This window comes from Euprymna scolopes, chromosome 33 (genome assembly GCF_053919585.1).
Source record: "Euprymna scolopes isolate OS-2025 chromosome 33, ASM5391958v1, whole genome shotgun sequence".
NCBI lineage: Eukaryota > Metazoa > Mollusca > Cephalopoda > Sepiida > Sepiolidae > Euprymna > Euprymna scolopes.
The window spans coordinates 28,426,543-28,449,070 of record NC_136514.1 but is presented as its reverse complement, the minus strand read 5'-3'; the positions used below and the strand labels follow the sequence as shown (position 1 = coordinate 28,449,070).

The window sequence follows — 22,528 nt, the reverse complement described above, 5'->3', positions numbered from 1 at the left end:
ACTACTATTCCCATCTTAGTTAATTTCAGGTTTCAGTCGATGTAACACTTGACCTTCTTCAAGTACATCTTTCTGCACTTGAGAATCTGGACAGAATTTTTAACTGAAATGCACTTCTGAGTGGAGATTGATTGACTTACTATCAAAAGAAAAATCAAGTTTTGTCTTTACTTTTTGTTATAAACAGGGTTCATAAAATTTTCAATGTCCATTTTCAAGACTTTTATCAAGGCCTTCTTCAGACAAAATTCAAATTTTAAAAACAAAATTTGATAAATAAAGAATGATATAATAAACCAAAAAGATAATATATTAATTAAAATTTTTAAAAGTATTTTAATAGTATTTATTTCGATCTTTAATTTCACTTAGCCGACATTTGTAAAGTATATGGATAACATCGGGTAGTTTCATGATAAAGGGATGTAACTTTTGTATCAAGAATTCGGGAAATAACATGATGCAATTTCAAGAGAATTTATTTCAATTTTACTTTTAATATTTAAAAAACATTTTAATAGTATTTATTACGATTTTATTTTTAACATTCTGACACAAACCTTATATAAAGAGTACAATTTTTAAGCCCAATTCAAGACATTTCCCATATTTCCAAGACCTTTTCAAGGTAATAATAGAAGGCCTTTTCAAGACAAGGCTCAAAATCAAGGCCCTTTTCTAGGTAATAATAGAAATGAAGCCTTTTCGAGATAAGGCTCAAAATTCAAAGCCTTTTCAAGCCTGTGTGAACTCTGATAAATCATATTACAAAGACTTTATGTGTTCGCTCTTGAAACGAATTTTATACAAACAGTCAAAGTAGCTTCTTCTATGTTATTTTTGTCATTTTTTAAAAGGTTTGATCTAACAATTATTGCTTCCATTATGATTAGTTTTCATTTCTGACAAGGTGACATGATATATTTTTAAGGATTTTTCACTCATTCAAAGTGTGTAATCTTTATACGCTGTGAAAATTGGCTGTTGAACCAATAGCTCATAAGATGTCAAATTTTCTAATTTCCAACAAACTTTGAACATTTATAATTCAGTGGCTAATTGTGCTACCAAAATATTGTTCCTTTTTTTGCAAAGATCTATGTGTTCACATTAAATTTTTTTTTTTTTTAAAGATATACTGAAAATAAAATGTTGGTTTGGAATACCGGTTTTTAACTTGACAGAGAATCAATAAATATTAAAAATCGTTTTTCAGTTGAATTTTATGTGTACAGTCAAAATAGCATTTATTTTTAACATACTATCTTGATTGCTTGTAATTCATCTGTGAAAATAGAAGTTCAGTTTATTTTGGAGTTTGATCAATTAGGAATGGAAGTGTGTAGATCATTCTCATTACATTGCCCATGACAAGACAGAAAAGTTAATTTATGTTCTTCTCAGTTATTACCTGTAATAAGGATTGCACCTTCCAACATACAAAAAATTATTACTGAGAAGTGATTATTAATCAACTTATAAACCGTCCAGGTCTTTCAATTCTAGGTCTTCTGAATGTTGAAGTTTCTAGCCTTACAAGACAGGATAACTTTTTTTAATAATTTTTTTGACGCTAATTTTTATTAAACTTTTTTAATGCTAATTTTTATTAAACTTTTCAAATGCTAATTTTTATTAAACTTTTCAAATGCTAATTTTTATTAAACTTTTTTAATGCTAATTTTTATTAAACTTTTCAAACGCTAATTTTTTAAGATATTTTCTTAAACGCTAATTATGCTAATTTTTAATATATTTTTAACACTAATTTTTAATGCTAATTTTTTATTAATTTTTAATGCTAACTTTATTAAACACTAATTTTTTATATTAAATAATATTTTTTCATAACAAACAAAGCATATTGTCACTTGGAACGTAATAGGCTACTATTTGGAGTTGTATCTAACAGGGAACTGTAGGGAGTTGAGCAGAAAAATGCCAGTTCACATTACATTTAAATTTCTGCAGATTAGTACAGTCAGGGAACCAGAAACCAGGGTAGGAATTCAAAGTCTAGCAATCCAAAGGAAGAAACTATTAGAGTAGAAGACCTTCCGGTATTTAGGGACTTAACCAGTGAGGGGGTGGGATTTTGCTGCTTGTCGGGTTAGTCAGAAATATATCAAGTTCTAAGAGTTCATCAGAGCACATTCTATTAAAATACTTTTAAAACAGGTAGAGGGGTGTGACAGTGGGACAGCGGTGTGAGTTTGGTCAACAGTGCAGGGCGTATTAGATTTAAGACCATTTTTTGGAACATGTCTAAGAGTGAGAGACTAGTGATAGATGGATCAGCCCAGAAACTGCAATAATATTCCATGCATAGGCGAATGGTGGCCATGTAAAGATATAGGATTCAATTAATACTTCTACTTAGTTATGAGTGACAGGAAGCAATCTACCTGCATGGATGAAATAAAGGGTTCAACTTGAAATTCTGTCTCAAAAAGATGGACTTGAAAAAACATTGTAGTTTACATCAACTGAAACGTTAGTAGAACAACCAAGATGAAAATAATAGCATGGATAATCCATATAATGCTTAAAAAAATATCTACAGCTGTTTTTATTTTTATGACAAATGAGATAAGACTTATTTTAAAACAGTGCTAAGCACACTGTCATCTAAAACCCAACCCAGTTACTTAACAGTTTAAAAATAAACAGGAGTGTGGTAATGGTGTGAAGAAACATAGAAATAAGTGGCCATGGTTAGCATGTGCCCGCTGTAAGGAAACAATGGCACTTGAACCTAGAACCATTTAGGTGATACAAGGTGAGAGAGATTATACAAATTTAAGCATTGTTAGGACTTCGAAAAAGCAGAATATAAGGGGACAGATTTTTTGCTGGAGAGATTTTTGTTTTGGATGCCATGTTGTTCGCATGTGTTTTGATGTTTAAAGAAAAGAAAAAGAAAAGACTGCTGCTGTTTATGCAAAGAGCAAATGTCTTCGTCATTAATAAAAGAGAACTAAATAATCCAATTTGAGTGTGTGTTCTTTACACACGAAATAATTTATGTGGCTGAAACAGGAATTAATTACCAAAATAATTCTTTTTGTCACATATATTATAAATATCTTTGTGTATGTGCGTGTCGGCACTAACCTTATTTGGGTTTAACCGGCTTCCTCTGAAAGAGGGAGTTTCATGGGATTATGATATTCACAAGTGGTCCCCAGTTGCATGTATATTCCTGTTAGGGGAGATGATAACATTAGGTTTTTGCAACTCTTGCAGGGAGGTGTTAACATCCTCCTACATACAGTGCCTAGAATTACCATTTTAGCAATGACCAGGCTCAATGTTTTTTAACTTCAGTGATTTGACGGGAACCGGAGTGTCAACGTGATTATGCCGTATATACGTTATTATATGTATATAAATATCTTTCAAGGCAACAAGAATAAAGGCCATTATCAGCATTATTACACTTGCAGAAAATGTTAGCAGATTGGCTGACTGTTGCATTTTACAACATGTCAACGTTTAAACATTAACAGATTTATATTACAAAACACTGATAACTATTTTGAATACAAAAAATATGTGTTTAACATAATATTTATAAAAAAAAACATGTGTTTAACATAATATTTATTAAAAAAATAATGTTTAACATCATATTATTTGTAATAATAAAAACAAAAAGGTTTTCCTTTGTAGATATTTAGTGAAAACACAAAGTAATACTGTATTGTGGATATTGGTAATAAGATACCTACATGATAAATTCAACGTTGCCTTTTGAACTACAAAAGCCACTAAACGTACCACTAATTTGATCATTTTAAAAGAAAAAGCTTGATAACCCTCGTTTAAATGAATGAGAATTTATTCTTTGAATTGAAATTCATATGTTGAATTGTGAAATAAAACGGTATGTACCTACCCATTTCAACATTGGCTATTTCTGCATCTTCAACTAAAGAAATAAAAAGATGACTTCAATCATAAATATCACTATATATATATATATATATATATATATATATATATATATATGCACACATACACACACACACACACACACACACACACACACACAGTATGGCTTAATATTAGTGTTGGGATGATGAATCAGGAATTAGAAATATGAGAACATTTTCAAGTATTGAAATTGGAAAAATTTTTAGCCTAATTTCAGATTAAAAAAACAATTCTTTTAATTTGTATTTTTGCATAAAACTTAATTTTCTATTGTTTTCTATTGACAAAATGATGATAAAAATGAATATTTTTTTAACAAAGATAACAAAAAAAACATAGAGCATAATAATGAATTTATGTAAAAATAACCTCCGTAAAAAATGACTCCATAAAAATAGCACAGGTAAAAATGCCATGAAAGGATGAATGCAAAAAAAAAAAAAAAAAAAAATGGCACAAGTAAAAACTATAGATAAAAATGTCACACTTAGTTTATCAAAATCTTAGATACGGTACATAACGGGAAAACATCAAGAAATTTGTCAAATTGAATAGAAAATGATATCTACATTTAAATGTAGAGGAGGACTTTCCACTAAATCCATTCCGTTGCAAAAATAAAATTCTACCATTTTAGGCGATTAGGCAATTTTAGGATTGAAATTAAGAAAAATATTGGAATCATCCCATCACTAATATATATTCTATTCCATGAAACTTTCAAAACGGTTCATTATATATATATATATATATATATATATATATATATATATTAATGACAACAATTTAATAAGTCACAGATATATATTACTAATCAGTAAGACAACTAATTCTACACAACATTCTGAATATTTTGAATTTAGAAATATAAAAATTTCTATAATTTTTAAAAAAAGATTTAAATTAAAAATGGGTAACACTAAGACTTTTTATAATGCATTATAAAAAAAAAATTACAGAAAAATGAAAAATTCAAATAAAAGAATAACTAAAAACTAGGAAAATTTATAGAATAACTAAAAATTGTAACTTTGGATCTAATATATATATATATATATATATATATATATATATATATATATATATATATATATATATATATAGGCAGTATGCTTTCTTTTAGGCATGTTTCATTAAAATTTTCTCGTTTCAGACGAGTTATATGAGCCAGTTCTTGCCCAAAGCAAGAAAATTACTAAGAAAATTAGAAAAGATCAAAATCAAAATTTGTACACAGGAATTGTCTACATTAATTTAATTAAACACACATATATAGAGAGAGAGATAATGAAAAAAAAAAAAAAAAAAAAAAAAAAAAAAACTTTACTTGAAAAACAGATATTTTCTATAGTAAACAGGATATTGTTTTCTCCACAACTAGTCACCTTTAAATCGATTAAAATAAATTCAAATAAAAGTTCACACTACATTGAGAGCATGCATGAGCAGGGAGAAATGTTACCTACCAACAGTGACGGATGGAGTTATCTCCTCTTGTCCCTCTAAAGCAACAAAGAGAGGAGCACCAGTAAATTATTCAGTTTTAACAAATATTTCTCTATCAACATGTTTTTCTCTTATCATGTAAAAACAAATTTCAAATTTGTAAGCGATTTTTTTTTTAAGTAACTAAAATTGCGTATAAATTAGAAATACTTGTACAGATACAACAAAAATAAAAAAAAAACATCTGATGAATTGTGTCTAAACCAAAAGCAAAATTCTACATAACATTCAGCAGAAAAAGTATGGTCACAATTTAAGTGTAATTCAATAACATTAATGATATCGATATCATCATCATATTCAGTTTAACATCTGTTTAAAATCCTGGCATGTGTTGAACGGCTCTTAGAAACCAACTTGCAAACTAATCTATCTCTGACCAGGTATTTATCCCTCTTTCTAAAAAAAAAAAAAAAAAAAAAACTTATCACTTTCATGTTTTCCCTATCAACAGACACTGCTACCTCGACTGTTCCATATCTACTAATTCACTCAAGTACTCTTATCCATTTAGTCACCATTAAATATTAATATAGCCTAGTTTCACACATAAAAAAAAAAGGATTTGGATTAATATATCTGTCCATAGTATATTTTCCCTTTAAAATAGATATGTTTATATATATTGCATCTTTGATATGTTTGTATCTTTTCAATAAAATTCATCATCATTTTTTTACTAAATCAGTATCACATCCGGTTTAACGTCTATGTTGGCATGTATTGGATGGCCTTTAAAAACTGACCTTTAAAATAACCTATTTTTAGCCAAATCTTTTTTATCCTTCATTTTCTTACATCCATCCTTTGATGTTTTTCGTTGGCTTTTCTCCATAAACTGACTGTTATCTCAACTGTTTTAAATCTAACCCCAACACCTTCATTCATTTAATTTAGGTTATAGTCAATTAAGTTCTTCTCTAATTTTCTGCGGAGCGCTACTTAAAGCAGTGACAAGGCAAATCTTGTTCTTCAGTTTTTCTATTGTGAAGCGATTTATTGAAATAAAATATAAGAAAAAGGACATTACCGAAAAAGTATACAATAAAAATTAACAAAATTATACCGATAAAAACAACACAATTAGTCTTTATTTGCACTTTTAATAAAATTTTAAAATAAGTTTTTATTTTATTTGAAATTTTATAAGAAAAATGTTATAAAATTATTGAAATCAAAAAAAAAAAAAAAAAACTAACATAAAAAAATGGATCCAATACATAAATAAATAAAAATAATAAAAGCGAAGGAACTAATTTGCCTTGTCACCACTTCCGGTAGTGCTGCACAGAAAATAAGGAAAGACGTTAGCTTACTATCACATTCTTTTTTTTTTTTAATGTTACCAAACAAACCAAATTCAACAGGAAGATGTGTGCATCATTCTGCACACATCTTCCTGTTGAATTTGAAAAAAATTTCAGGTACATCTGTTAATGCATCACAATGTGAAACGGTAATCAAATGATTGCAGGTGCAAAATGGAAATTTTATAATAGGCTTATTATATTTATGAATTTTTTAGATGAGGATTGATAATTTGTGTTCCCTCGTATTATTCAGACTACTGTTCTCATCATGAATGTTATTTTTATGTTTCGGCCAATGTAACCTTCAACCTTCTTCAGGTGTCTCTTGTCGAATTCAGTAATATTTCTATCAAACTCAGTAATCTGAATGGAATTTCAAACAGAATCCAGGGGTAGCATGCTCTCATTCTGTCAGTTTGTTACTTATAAGTGACATTCTTCTGGAGGTTGAAGGTTTAATCGTCAGTGCAATATTTAAAATACAATTGCAAATGACTTAAAACTTCTACCCAATCATGGCTGACAGAAAGAGAACATCCTACCTCCATGGGTTCTTTTTTTAACCTCTCTCATCTCAAACAAGGAGGATTGTCACATGGAACATAAGGGGCTATTATTTGGGATCATGTCTAACAGGAGACTGTAGGGGGTTGAGTGAGCAGCAAGATGTTTGTTTGCATTACATTTAAACCTCAGCAGATTAGTATAGTTAGAGAAGCAGGAAACAGGGAGGGAACTCCAAAATCTAGCAGTTTGATGGAAGAAACTATTAGAGTAGAAGGTTTTCTGACATCTAGGAATGTCAACAGTGAAGGGATGGGATTTTGCTGCTTGTCAGGTTAGTCAGGAGTGTATGCATGTCAAGGGGACACAAGTGCTAGGAGTTCATTGGAGAACATTCCATTAAACAGGCAGAAGGATATAACATTGCAGTAATGGGACAGAAGTTAGAGCTTGGTGTACAGTTACAAGGACGCTGGAATTAAATAAAGGACTCTGTTAGAAATTGCATGCAGATTGTAGAGTTTGATAGAAAGATTTCAAGAGACACCTGAAGAAGGTTAGGTGTTACATCGGTTGAAACGTGAAAATAACACTCGAAATCAGAACATTAGTTCAAATAATCTAAATAATATGTAGACTTATTACAGTAAGTACATTGTCGAGAAGGAAGTACTTCCTGCAACAAGAGATCTGAATGATGATGCTGGGATGACCTCTGATGGTTTTTACAGCATTCATAGAGGAAATGGATGCGATGATAGAAATAGAGAAGGATAAAGAATCTTCAAATTTGGTTGTGCCACAGAAATGTTGGTTGCAAATTCTGTTTTTAAGATGAGGGAAAACCATTTTGTTACATATGAATCAGGAACTACAAAGACGTAAGTAAATTATCTGTTGGTAAGTAAATAGGAGAGGAAGTACCTTAGTGATGTGGAAATAATATGATGTGACTAAATTTGATGAGGAATTTTAACCTCAGTCAAATTGTCATGTTTTAACAAGACACCTTCAAGAATGATTTTCATCTTATGTAAATTTAAATCTTATGAGTGATTTACTAATGGTTGTAAAATACAGGATTGAAATCCAATTCATATTTCTCTGAAGCTTCTTTTTCTACAAAAATATACAAAGCTTTATGTTGTGAGTGAAACAGTCGCACTTGCAAGCGATTTTTCAAAATGGCGACTAAAAATAAGAAAACACTTATCTTTTGGCGATTGCGCTTTTTTTTTTTCCACTGACAACCTTCCAAAACTCATTCTTGAGTTAAAGATGTTTTTCAACTTTTTTTTCTAATAAAACGAGTAAAGTCAAATTATTTAAACAATTAAAGTTTAATAGAATTGTATATTCTTTTTTTTTTAACGAAGGCTGTTTAAAAAGACATCTGAAAAAATTTGAATGTTTATTCCTTCAAGTCTCAACATAAAATTTGGTGTATATTTAGAATTACACTTAAAAGAAAAAAAAAAATGTACAGAAAAATCTTCATGATGTACGTACTCGTCATAGAATGAAGATGTCATATCCTAAAAATCACATGGGTTTGGCTAATAACTGCTCTATTTGGCTAGTTAACGAAAATATTTAGTTGTCAAAGGTCAACTAAAGATAAATTTGTCTATAGAGTCTTATAATAAATTTTTATATTCATTAACATTTTAGAGGAAGGTTTTTTTTGTTTCCCCTATTTGTCCTCAGGTTTAAATTGCACTTAAATTCCAACTATGCTTCTTTGATAAACGTTAGTTGAAAGATCTTCAGAAAGAATTCAATTTTATCAACTATTTTCACAAGTTACATAGTTTTGATAAAACAACCTTACAAAATCCACTTGCATACATGAAAAATAATCAGATAATTTATATGAAAAAGAAAGAAAAATCGAATGTAAAAATTACAATAATAATAAAGAAAATGCAATCGTTTTTTTTTTTTTGTAATATGTAAGAATGTTCATTGCTGACAATAAAAATAAATCAAATTGCATTTTTTGTAGCTAAAAACTAAGATTGTAAACATTCATTATTTTTTTTTGTTTGTTTGAAATAGCATTTTCTTTTGCCTGTAATGCTCAAGTTTGAAATAGTATTTTCTCTCGACTGTCACATTGACATTTGAAATAGCATTTTCTTTCACCCGTCACATATGAAATAGCATTTTCCTTTGCCAGTCACATTGGAAATAGTATTTTCTTTTGCTCGTCACACTCACATTTAAAATAGCATTTTCTTGTGCTCATCACATTTAAAATAGCATTTTCTTGTGCTCATCACATTTAAAATAGCATTTTCTTTCACCCGTCACATATGAAATAGCATTTTCTTTTGCCCGTCACATTGGAAATAGTATTTTCTTTTGCTCGTCACACTCACATTTGAAATAGCATTTTCTTTCGCTCATCACATTTAAAATAGCATTTTCTTGTGCTCATCACATTTAAAATAGCATTTTCTTGTGCTCATCACATTTAAAATAGCATTTTCTTGTGCTCATCACATTTAAAATAGCATTTTCTTTCGCTCATCACATTTAAAATAGCATTTTCTTGTGCTCATCACATTTAAAATAGCATTTTCTTTCGCTCATCACATTTAAAATAGCATTTTCTTGTGCTCATCACATTTGAAATAGCATTTTCTTTCGCCCGTCACATTTGAAATAGCATTTTCTTTCGCCCGTCACATTTGAAATAGCATTTTCTTTCGCCCGTCACATTCACATTTGAAATAGTATTTCTTTCATCTGTAACACTCAAGTTAATAAATTGCAATTTTATTAACAGACTGAATGAACATATTCTGAGAATATAAGTTCTTATTTTTTGATGAGCTAATTTTATTTTTTCAAATCAAGAAATCTGTTTACACATACACAAAAAAAAAATGATTCTAACATTTAGGGAATCATCATGCAAGGGGGAGAAACGAAGTGAGGTACCTACCCACAATATCAGCACTTTCTACTTTGTGTTCCAATTCTTCCTCTAGAGGAAAATAAGCAATGATATAGAACCAGAATTTCAGAGAAAACGAAGACAATTAAGTTTCTTTAATACGTAGGGAAATGGTGGTAAGTTTAGTGATTACTGGCACAGACTGGTGACCGCATTCTAGTTTTACTCGAGTTGTAGGGACGGCAAGAGTTGCTTGTCTGTAAAGTTACCTCCCTTTAAGAGAAATAGGGGCACAAACGAAAAAAATATTGAATTTCAAGTAAAACAAATGGTGCCCATGTAATTGCCATGTCGCAAATAGTAATATATTAAAAAATTACAGAAAACAATAATGTAGAAAAATAATTATAAATGAAAAACTGTTTTTGATAAAGTTTATAATCTAGGGAATAAATTTTCTCCGACATTTTGAATTATGTCCGTCATGTGACATCAGCACCAGAACTTAATTATCTCCCCTGTCAACATATCTCTTTTTTAGTAAAAGTGATATGGTGATTTTGCTTCATTTCACAAATTTCTTTTTTCATTCATAATTATTTTTCTACCTTATCATTTTTCATAATTTTTGGATATGTTACTATTTGACACTTGACAATTACATAGGCAGCATTTGTTTCACTTGAAATTCAATATCTTTTTTTGCTTGTATAATATAGAATCGCCAAAATGGGTTTTCGAGCAAGAGTTGTGCCCTTTCACAAAAGGGCCGAAGGATCTCTTCTAACCTTCTAATATATAAAAGGGAAACAGGTTCGAGCATGACTACTGCAGCTAATTTTTTTTTTTGTTTCTTGCGCTCACACGGGTACTTGCTTCTATTTTGATTGAAACAAAAGTTCATTTATTTTATTTTTTTAGGGCTGGGGGTTTAACAACTAACTTCTAGCCCTAAAAAAAAAAAAAAAAAAATGCTCAATAGCCTTAATATACCACCTTTCTCTTTCTGGGCAAAGCCGGGTAGCCATGCTAGTGTAATATATAAAAGACAAAATGTGTGTGTGAGTGTGTGTTTGTATGTCTTGCAAAAACTTTTGACAGTAGCGACGGATCCTGATGAGATTGGTATTGTTTTAAAGGTTGACCCTTTGGACAATAAATATAAAAAAAAAATGGCCAAAAACATTAATTCCTTCACCCTAAACTGGGCAGCTTTTCACAAGGAAGGATTTTTTTTTTTTTTTTGCATCACCATTTTTGCAAGTCATCGTATCAGTTGGATTGACTTTGCTTAATTTCAACGTTCCGAACTTCCAGTCAGACGATGGAGACATCGGCAAAGACGGCACTTTTTTTTTTCTCCTTCGCATTATGGATTCAAGCCTGCATGCCTGCCTACTACCACTTTTTTTTTCCTCTCTCCACACAAACTGCCTACTGTCGCCCCCCCCCCCGCTACTACCACTTCCTTTTTTAACTCCCGCCAGGGAACCCCGCTACTATACCAATTTTTTTAACTCCCCTCTCCCGGGAGGGGTGGAGGTCCTTACTACACCTACACACACCCGGGCAATGCCAGGTACCCTCGCTAGTCTATTACATAAAAAGTGAAAGTGTGTGTTTGTACGCCTGCCAAAAACGTTTGACAGACACGTTGAACACTGACAAAATTGGTATAGAAAAAGCGATCTCTCGGATGAAAAAAATCTAAAAATTGGCCAAAAAGATTAATTCTGTGCTGGTCGACTGGACCGTTTTTTCTGCAAGGAGGGGAAGTTTTTGCATCAACAATTTTGCAAGTTATACACCTACCAATCTCAACGTTCATTTATAAAACCTTATTTTGAAGGCCTATGATGTCATAAGTCGCTGTGGCCGTGACAACTAGGGTGTTTGCTTTTTTTCACCTCCTTTTCCTCTTTCGTGTTACAGGTTCGAGTTTGCCTGCCTACTGCGGCTAATTTTAAAAATGTTTTTCCTTTTTTTTTTTTCCTTTTTGCACTCACTCGGGTACTCGCTACTGTTTTGATTGAAACATTTTTTTTTTCTGGGAGTTGGTTGCTCAATAGCCTTAGTATACCACCTCTTTCAACCTGGGCAATGCCTGGTATCCTGCTAATTTATAATTAAAGTAATCCATAGGATCGTGTGACAACTCTTGTGAGATCACATGATTGAGATCCTAATTTTTTCTATTTTGCTCACTGGCAGTTGGATTGAATAGGCCTAACCTAACCTAACCTTGTTTTCACTACAAAGAACCTATGAAAAAGCTGTAAGTTTTTCTTTTTAAACGTAATACAATCATATAAGTAATGTACATCGAGTTATATTTGGAATTTCTCTATTAATTAAGTGAACCTTGAATTTACTTTTGGTAGCCTCGTAACTTTCGTTTCCCTTCTCACATTCCATGCGCAATGTTTCTGACAGAGGGGGAAGAATTGTTGTCTGGGTCACAATCTATCCCTCTAACATTTATAATTGGCAAGTTTTTGAGTCTGGGGTTGCTTTTAGCCTGTGATGACACTAAATGAATGCAACAGATTTATACTTGGTTTAGCCAATCCCATAGTCTGTACCAGTATCGATTAGACCACTCATACCCAATGATTAATAGGGGAAAAATAACTGCAACACATGAAAAGAAAACCTAACAAGATCGAAACTTCAAAACCACAATTCCATTTTTATTAATTTTTCTTTTTACAGATATGTAACATTCAAATAAATAAATAAAATGTCATTTATTGAATCCTTAATAAAATTCACAATTTTTTCCACAATCCAATCATATTTCATAAAATAAACTTCAGTATACGCCTGACTTATCCACCAAGTTTCAGTCATGAAATTCCAACAGTCTTTATTTTATCATTGTTCAGTGATATGTCAGCACACTTTCATGAGTATTTAATTAGTGATGAATGTGTTTCACACTTACCAGACCATAACTTCCTTCTTTTCCAATATTGATTTTTGGGGGTATTTCAAACAAAATGTCTATTAAAATAATCCCCAGATTATTTCTGACTTCAAGACAGCCATCAATCCAAAAACCAAAGCATTGCCAAGTGTGTAAGAGTTACTGAGAGTTTTGCACATCCTATCAACGCATGCTTCTCTTTGAACGGCAATAAAACAAAGACTGTTGGGCATTCATAACTAAAACTTGGTGGACAAGTCAGGCATAGATTAAAGTTTATTTGTACCAAATATGGTTGGACTACAGCGAATTTTATAAATGATTTCATAGGTAGCATCATTAGGTGGGAAGGGTAGATCACCCTGTATATGGCATCTTTTTCATGATATGGGTGATTGTACACAAGTGCTAACGGTCTTTAAAACTTAGTTTGATTAAAAGTGAAGAAAAATATTCATCTAAACAATTTCAAACGAAATATAAAAACTTTGAACATTGATTTAGAAAAGATGCTGACAAATCGACTGCACAAATTAAAAATTGAGAAATTTCTTTTAAATATCTGTACTGCTCTCCCAAGTCAAGGATAAGGGTTATAGAGTGTACAGTAATCAATGGTATAATATCGTTGTAATCGTTAGTAATGGAAATTTGGTAGACTGGATTACTTAAGGTGGCGGCTCATCAAGAATTTGTTTATGTTGGACTTGAAGACAATCAGATTGTAGTCAGCTGGGAAACAGACAAATGGAAGAGAGTTCCACAGGCGTGCAGTTCTAAGAAAGAAGCTTTGTTCATGGAATCTACGTTTTCGCAAACCACTAACATTGAACTCTCCAACCTCATCTCCTATAGTACTCTTTTGCCCTCCACTCTTCAACACCTGAAAGAGTACCATAGATTGCTGCTGTCCATAAATGAAAGACAACAAAAACTTGTATATGAAATTATAATTACACACAATGTGATCATGAATGGCTAAGGAGAATGGAAAGACCAAGGAATGAGAGCACTAACCAGACCTCAACTGGTAGGGTGCAGAAAGGGCCAACAATTGTTAACAGGAAGAAACGACTGCTGCAATAACACAAAATGTCTTGCAATCGTTATTTAAAGAGGCAAGGAGTGCTGGAAAATCTGGAAAGACTTGTCACTCAGAAAACAGCATTTGTTATTGCCAGTGAGTAGTCACTAATAATGACTCATGTGAGGATACCAACATTAGTTGATATTACACAAAATTGAAATTCAATAAAGAGAGAAAGAGACCAAGAAGAAAAAGTACTATGCAGACCTTCACTGGAATGGCATAAAAAGTACTGAAATCCTTACCACTCAAATTCCAGCCATTAAGGATCAATGGTTAACGACTGTGGCAATAACGCAAATGGTAAACAACATTTGTGAAAATGCAAAGTCATTTGCAATAGTCATTAAAAAAACTTTTTAAAAGAGAGTACTAGATATTTGGGAAGATTTAGTCACTCAGATTCCTGGGAATTTTTTTTTTCTTGTTTTTATTTGTTTTTTTTTATCAGTGAGCAATCAATGGTGATAATTCATGTGAGAACATCTACTGAGTAATAAAAATAATCATCACAATATGTATGTAATTCAAGAACAGAATCAATCTGAATAACATGAGGTTTATTCAGCATAATCATTTTTTTTTTTTTTTTTTAGTGCAGTCGATTTGTGAGCCATAAACTTTTGTAATAATGCCTGGTACCTACCGGCAATAACATACGGAGTTACCTTTTCTTGTTCTAAAAAGAACAAAAATTTCAGAAATTAACATCTTTTCAGATGATAAATAGAAAAAAAATCTTTGCACAAAATGACCTCACAGTTCATAAATAACGAACAAACTTTGGTTATTCAAAGTGGTACTTATGCAGTATAAAAACCGTGCTATAGTAGGAACCAAAAATAGTGCTATAGTAGGTTTACAAAAAAAAAAAAAAAAAAAAAAACACTGGAAGGCGTCAAAACCATGAGTGCCCTAATACAAAAATAAAAAAAATAAAAAATTCATAAAAAAAACATTCGTTTGCTATCATTGGTTTATTATAAAAAAATCTAAATATTTTCCTTGATTTGAACAAGAAAATAAATCATACAAAAATCCTAAGAAACAAATCATGTAAAAAAAAAAAAAAAAAATGAAATAAAAGTAACTTTTGTTTGTTATTAGTTGTTTGTTATTCAAAAAAAAAAAAAATTATTCATGAAACTTATCTTACAATGAATTTTTTTAAATTTAAATTTTAATTCTCTAATATTTCATAAAATTTGTCCAACAACATTGATTTCATTTTTTATTTCAGTTTTCACTGAATTAGCTTTGTACTGACCCCCCAAAAAATTATTTTCATTGAAAAAATTGGCTAACATGTAAACAAAACAGAAAAAAAAAAAAAACTTTTCTTTGGCACCTTCCGGCATTTTCTGTGAACCACTCAAACAATTCAGACAATAGCATGGTTCTTATACTGCATAAATACCCTCAAAATACAACTGGCACTACATAGAGGATTAACACGTGAGAATGAACATGGGTAGACACAAAAAAGGTTTTCTTGATATAAAACTTGAATATAAATTGATTTCTTTTCAAAATCTCTGAAAGAAAAAGAGTGGAGTTTCTTTTTAACTGCAATAGGTAATAGATTTTGTTGAAGAAATGTGTGAGTATATCTCTGTTATGAATGGAGGTGTTTGGCCTATCATAACTATTAATGCTTTGCAAAATGTTATGACCAAAGACGAACAAGTGTGTTTACGTGTGTAGCACATGAATGACAAAACGCAATGGAAGAAATGAGGATATTCACAGTCAATTCGGCGCAGACATTTATTCACAAGAAGTGAACACAGAATGATACAAATTACATCTATCAGTCTTAGTCCAATATTAAGTTTCTGTGTCACAACTATCATTTACCCGGGTTCAAAGTTATCCCTTTCATTAGTATCAGCCTTATCCCATTCTCACATCTCCATACGAGAACTCATGTAACAGATGTAAAAGGGAGGAGTTAACTCTGCTTGAAACAGAAAATGAATTACCTCCCCTTTGATTGTCTCTTGTCCTAACAATCTCACTGTGGTAGTAGCACTTATGATACTATTACAGTATTTTTTATCAGCTTATTTCTAAGTGGTATGAGGTAGACCAAGTTCCAAATACTGAAAAACTTAAAATTCAGATGGCTGATTTGAATAGCAGAAGGCTCTCCCTATTGGAGCTACATCATCTTTATTTTCTTGTTTACACCAGACTCTGTACCATACTGTATACTAAGAAACACTAACAGGCTTGAATTCATTAATAGTCATAATAATACTTGTACCAGTTCAAGACAGGATAATAAACATTCCCCCATTCCCCATTCCCTGCACCTTACATCACTGAAGAATATGTATTGGAAAGATTCCCAAAAAGACAAAGAATTAAGAGAGAAGATGCTGAAAATGAAGAGAGGCGATGGGGAGGATGTGATGCCAGAAATAACATTGCGTTCAACCATTAGACATGAAAAACAAAAAAATGTGGACGAAAATCATGTCGCAAATGAATCCATTTCTAAATAGATACACACCTGTCCGACATGAAAATACTTGCTTCTAGCACATTAGCGGCTACACTCAGCATTCTTTATAAGACATTATGTAACAAAGATGTCAAAATTCAGGATACATGCTTTGGTAGGTTGAATTATCACTTTTTTTTTTTAGAAGCTCTAGACCTGGGTCTGAACTCAATCTCAACCATCTATTTTTCTTAACCCTACTAAATGGAGTGTGAGATAATGCCATGCAAATACAATAATGCAAGAGAAACCAAAGAAACCACAGTCGTGAACACATTTCATAGATACCAGTTGGCCTCTGGATGTATGTGTGACACCAACATTCTAACTGCCAACATCCACATAGTTTGTCAAGGTTTTTTTTTTGTCATTTGTTGACTTTAGCTATTTCGATCTCTCAGAGTCACAACCTGCCTCCAACTGTGTCGAACTGGAAGTTGTTCACAACTGTTGCAAAACTCATTTCCATTCCTAAAACTGTCCATAAACTAACTCTAAATATATTGATTTCTATTGTCCGATTTTTTGCTTCCGTTACTGCCACACCTTGATTAACAATCCTATTTCAACTGCTTTTGTGTACCTTGGTGAGCAGTTTCCTTTCCATTGTCTTTCCACCAATCCCACTTTCTATATCTTTGTTCTGCTGATCAACTTCTTTTCTTTATTTTTTCTTTTAATTCCCAACACTTAAGTGGACGAACATCTACAGTATCACAGACCTGGGTCAACCACCCATTTTTCTCGACTTTACTAATTGGAGTGTGGAGTATAGCGCTTAAGCAATCTTTGTTGGCTGTCTTTCAGATTATATTTCTCTTTTTGACTACATAAACCAATATTTTTTCTATTGCATTATTATCATTAATAATAGTATCATATGGGTTAAACCCCTGCAATCATGCAGTGTCTTGTTCTGACCCTGTTTGCGGCTACCCACTGCTTCCTACTATTTTTAGTAAAACCTGGGTTGCATTATTATGCAGTTGGTTACAAAGGGAAGAAATGAAACATTTTGCACAACTTTGATGGTCAAGCAAGAACTGGCAATAAACTAAAGAACATAAAAAATATGTTGTAAGCTTCACGTATCACTTACGCACAAAAATTATCAGACAAGTTTAAAGAACATTCCCTCATCTTGCACAGTCCACCGCTAAGGAAAGTGACAATTTCTTTTTTAATAATTTGGGTCTTATTTTCTTACTTTGGTGCTCATGATAAAGACTGATATGTCCGAGGTATTTTGAGTTGCCCGATCTCCAACTTCACTTTTGCAAATCTGGCAGGGAGAAATTCAAGACAAACCAGAAGCAGCATGGGGGATAATAAAAATAAATAAATTGTCTTTCTCCTAGATTTGTTGCCTTACAAAGGCTTCAGAAGCCAGTTTACCCTAATATTTAATACAAATCTAGTGAAAGGAGAAATAGATTTATGCCTTTTTCAAAGTTATTAGCACTTTGCATTGTAAAACGGTCACCCCTATAAGTACTGACAAGTATCAACAGTGCTTAACTGTATAGATTTGGCAAAGAGCCAAACAGAAAACAGAACATGTACAAACATATAGTGTAAACTCGACAAGCCATAGCTACACAGGAACTATCGAGCAAGTTATAGGAACATGTGCTCACCTTACATAAACGCTTGCTATAAAAAGAAAACTATAAAAAAGTAATAATTTCTTTTTTATAGTTGAGTTTCTACTTTCAGGGCTCACTTTATGCATTCATATAATTATAAAACTGTGGACCATGCACCTTTGCTTGAATCTTGTCTTTGACGATTGGGCGATTCCATCTTTTTAAAAAGGGATGACAGGTGAATAAAACTTGCTGTTTGTTTACAAACAAAATAGTAGCTCAAGAACTGCTAAGCGATGGGCAAATGTTTATTTAATAGACATTTGATGAATCATTTACGAGCACTAATTCTTGGTTCAGTAGTTAGAGCTGCTGACTGTCAATGCGATGGTTGTAGGTTCAAGCCACGGCTAGTGAAAAATGCTAGTCTAGCCGCATTGATGAGTTGTGATACAACGAAACAGTACTTACGTGAATTGCACACACACACACATATATATATATATATATATATACTTCAGAATAATGAAATGCAATATATCTACTTATACTTATATTTAATAAGCTGTATTCTTTGTGTGCAAACAATAAAAAAAATATTAAAAAATTCTATAATGAAAATTAACCTTTTCAAATCATAAAATTAAAATACCTAAATTATGAGATTTGAGATACATATATATGGAGGTGGCTCACAGGCTAAAGAATGAGGATGGAGAGTTGTATGTTTTGGTTTCAATTCTAGCTGATGGCACCTAAGTCATATATATATATATATATATATATATATATATATATATATATATAATTTTTTAGCTTTGATATCACTACTATATATTAGGTTCAATATAATAATCAATAGAGAATTGACTCTGTAATAATTCATACGTAATATGCATGAATTAAAATATATTTAAGCGTATCTTACAACGCCGAGTAACCTGCTAGCAATTGATGAAAATCATAGTTTTGAGGAAAAAGTTATCAGAAGAAACAACTTTATTTGAGTTCTCACTACCCATGTTGTTGTTTTTTTTTTTGGGGGGGGGGGGTACATCAAGAGAAAAACAATGAAGATGTTTTTTAAAAATGTCAAAAGGTATAGCATATAATTTGTTTTACTTTCCATAAAGTTCTTAAAAGCAATTCACCGAAGCAAAGGTATGCTATTTTATTAGAAAGATTAAAAAATAGAAAAGGAAAAAAATGGCAGAGAGAGGGGTGGCTATTTATATTTTGATAGATATATTTTTTTTTATACTTATGGTTACTCGATTCGTGAAATGGATTTCTTTCTGTGCTTGAAATTCTGTACAATTGGAACACTGCCAGAATGTCTTACATCTGAAAGGAATTATTGCAGAAACAGACTTGCAGAGTTTAAATATAGGAACAAAATGGAGCTTGCTATCAACTTTACATATACAATCAGTAAGGCTGTGTGCAATGTTTTGTTGTGGTCCAAGATATATTGGTATGTGTGTAGTATAAAAGTGTGTATTTATGTATATAGTATAACTATGTGCTTGTGTGCATGGGATAATGATGCACATTCATGTGCATGGGATAACGATGTGTGCTCATATGCATGAGATAAGGCTGTGTGTATAGAATACATGCTAAGATGTCAGAATATATGTGTGTATGCATACGTAGGATAAACATTCATTACTACATACACAAGACAAACATCCATGTATACAGAATTAACATGTATTTGTGCATAACAATATATATATATATATATATATATATATATATATATATATATATAGATATATGTGTGTGTGTGGTAAATGTGTTTGCATTTGATATGCATATGCATGGATTTAGTAGATGTTTATACGAAGAATGTGGAATATTTCATAATATCCAAGTGATACGTACATGAATACATGGTTTATCTCCATGATTATCCGAGACACAATCTCATTTGGCATTAAAATTGACATGCACCTTTGTATTGGATATATTTACAAATTTAGTTAACAGCATTTTAAATTTGTTGTTAGCAAAAAATCACGTATGCATAGCAAATAAACTGATAGAATCAAACATCTTGTAATAAGATTCATTAACAACTGTCTCTCCTTCAGACATGTGCATCATACATACACGCTCACTAGTTAGTGGCAGCCATAACATGAAGGCTATTAGATCGAAGATCTCTCAAATCAACGTGATAAATAATTTGTCTTCTCAAAATTTTTACTTTAAACAACCAAAAAAAAAATTTTTTAAATAAGGTTTAAATATCCATAAAACAAAGCAATTATTAACAAATGGTTATTTATATCAATTTTGAAATTGCATCCTAACCACTATCTATCGTTTAAAACAGCAAAGATGTGATTTACATTCAATACATATTTGTATCAATGCAGATGATTGTCTTTCATTTTGTCAAAGATTGCGCAAAATCCTAACTGTGATAAGTTTAGAAATTCAGGTACTCTTCCAGAGTCTGACCCAATCTCGCTGTCAGCATCTGGCAGTTTACAGTAAGTTTCCAGAAAAGCCAATGCAATTAGTCAATAAGCAAATGATGTTTTCGTTTAGGTCAAAAAATAATTGTTATTCATAGTTGTTTCTATGTTTTCATCTTAACAAAAACTAAAAATCCTTTAACCATTTGTTCAAAAAGATTTTTTCTTGAAAAAAAAATTCTTTCATATAATTAATCTTATGGTAAGTCTTATCTTACTGTGTTAAAGTTTTGTTTTAAGCGTTTTGAATTCATCATCTGGCAGTGTTCATATCGGCTGTTTAGAGTAAACTGCTGAATAATACTGACGCTGCCTTGCCTCAAGTTTTGGATTAATACTGAAATTTTGAACATGGTAGACTTCAATTAGGCCTGCAATTTGATCTGCTTGATCTGATCTGACACAACATTTGATATCTATTTGATCATTGCCCTGTCATTATGCTGAATAGAGGCAAGTGAGGACAGGATGGGAGCTCAACACTCACCTCTATACAGCACCAGACACCTACGACATACCCCCTACTCAGATAGTGAAAAAGATAGCTAGTGATGTGAAGATGATTTTTTTTAAATTCTGTCTGAGATTAGTGTGACATCATAACAGACATTTCAGATATGGTAGAGTCCGCCTAAGCCTGAAGTCGAACGCTCATGAGTGATATTCTTTTTTCAGCTTCCTTTACCAATGACTAGCAACAGGTGAAAGCCATACTGCAGTTTTGAAGATCTGGTACTCAAATTCCTCTCACACATCACAAAGGGCATCAATGGCAATATGCTATTTCTGCCACACAGTATTGATTCAAAGAAATAAGGATTATTTCAACAATAAATTCAGTAATTGTAAAAGATGATTCGTGTTTGACAGGAACTCATAAAAAAAAAAAGAAAGGGGTAATGTTAAAAAAAGGAGTAATGTAGGAGTAATGTTAAAAAAATAAGAAAGTAATGTTAAAAAAGAAAGTAATGTTAAAAAAAGAAAGAAGTAATGTTAAAAAAGAAAGAAGTAATGTTAAAAAAGAAAGTAATGTTAAAAAAGAAAGAAGTAATGTTAAAAAAAGAAAGTAATGTTAAAAAAAGAAAGAAAGTAATGTTCAAAAAAGAAAGAAAGTAATGTTAAAAAAGGAGTAATGTTAAAAAAAATAAAGATGTTAAAAAAGAAAGAAGTAATATTAAAAAAAGAAAGAAAGAAGTAATGTTAAAAAAAGAAAGAAAGAAGTAATGTTAAAAAAGAAAGAAAGAAGTAATGTTAAAAAAAGAAAGAAAGAAGTAATGTTAAAAAAAGAAAGAAAGATGTTAAAAAAAGAAAGAAAGAAGTAATGTTAAAAAAAATAGAAAGAAGTAATGTGAAAAAAAAAGAAAGGAGTAATGTAGGAGTAATGTATGTTAACTTGAATTGAAGATGAATTAATAAAATAGAAAATAAATTTTTTTTTAAATTAATAAAACGAAATGGATTTGGGAAAATTTCTTTAATGACCACCATGAAAAGGTTAATATACTCTAAACCTTCTTGGTGACCTTAAAAATAAGTTTTCAAAAAAAAAAAAAAAAATGGAAAAAGAAAAAAATATATAGAGAGATCCAAAAAAGTTTTTTACGTTTACATATTGAATAATTCTGTAAACTTAAAGCGAGTATAAATATTAATACTAATATTTATAGGGCAATACTAAACACATGAAAAAGCTCAATATTCGAGATAGATCATTAATATAAGAAATTGAATTTAAAATCTGTAAAATATAATTTACAATTTATTATTCGACAAGGAATA

The 22,528-nt window shown here is 31.1% G+C and overlaps 1 protein-coding gene across 50 annotated transcripts in view; it reads right to left on the bottom strand.

The window, feature by feature from the left end:
* LOC145258179 (uncharacterized) overlaps positions 1 to 22,528 on the bottom strand; it is a 399,192-nt gene that overhangs the window by 124,422 nt on the left and 252,242 nt on the right. For 40 of the 50 annotated variants that reach the window (XM_080116006.1, XM_080116009.1, XM_080116011.1 and 37 more), the window contains 4 exons: positions 14,818 to 14,850; positions 10,207 to 10,248; positions 5,403 to 5,438; positions 3,899 to 3,931 (listed from right to left, as the gene is read on the bottom strand). The exons of 6 other annotated variants lie outside the window; for them this stretch is intronic. In XM_080116006.1, the coding sequence (XP_079972132.1) occupies positions 3,899 to 3,931; positions 5,403 to 5,438; positions 10,207 to 10,248; positions 14,818 to 14,850 (144 nt within the window). The remainder of the gene's footprint in view (positions 1 to 3,898; positions 3,932 to 5,402; positions 5,439 to 10,206; positions 10,249 to 14,817; positions 14,851 to 22,528) is intronic. 4 more of the 50 variants (XM_080116030.1, XM_080116033.1, XM_080116053.1 and 1 more) reach the window with 1 other exon arrangement.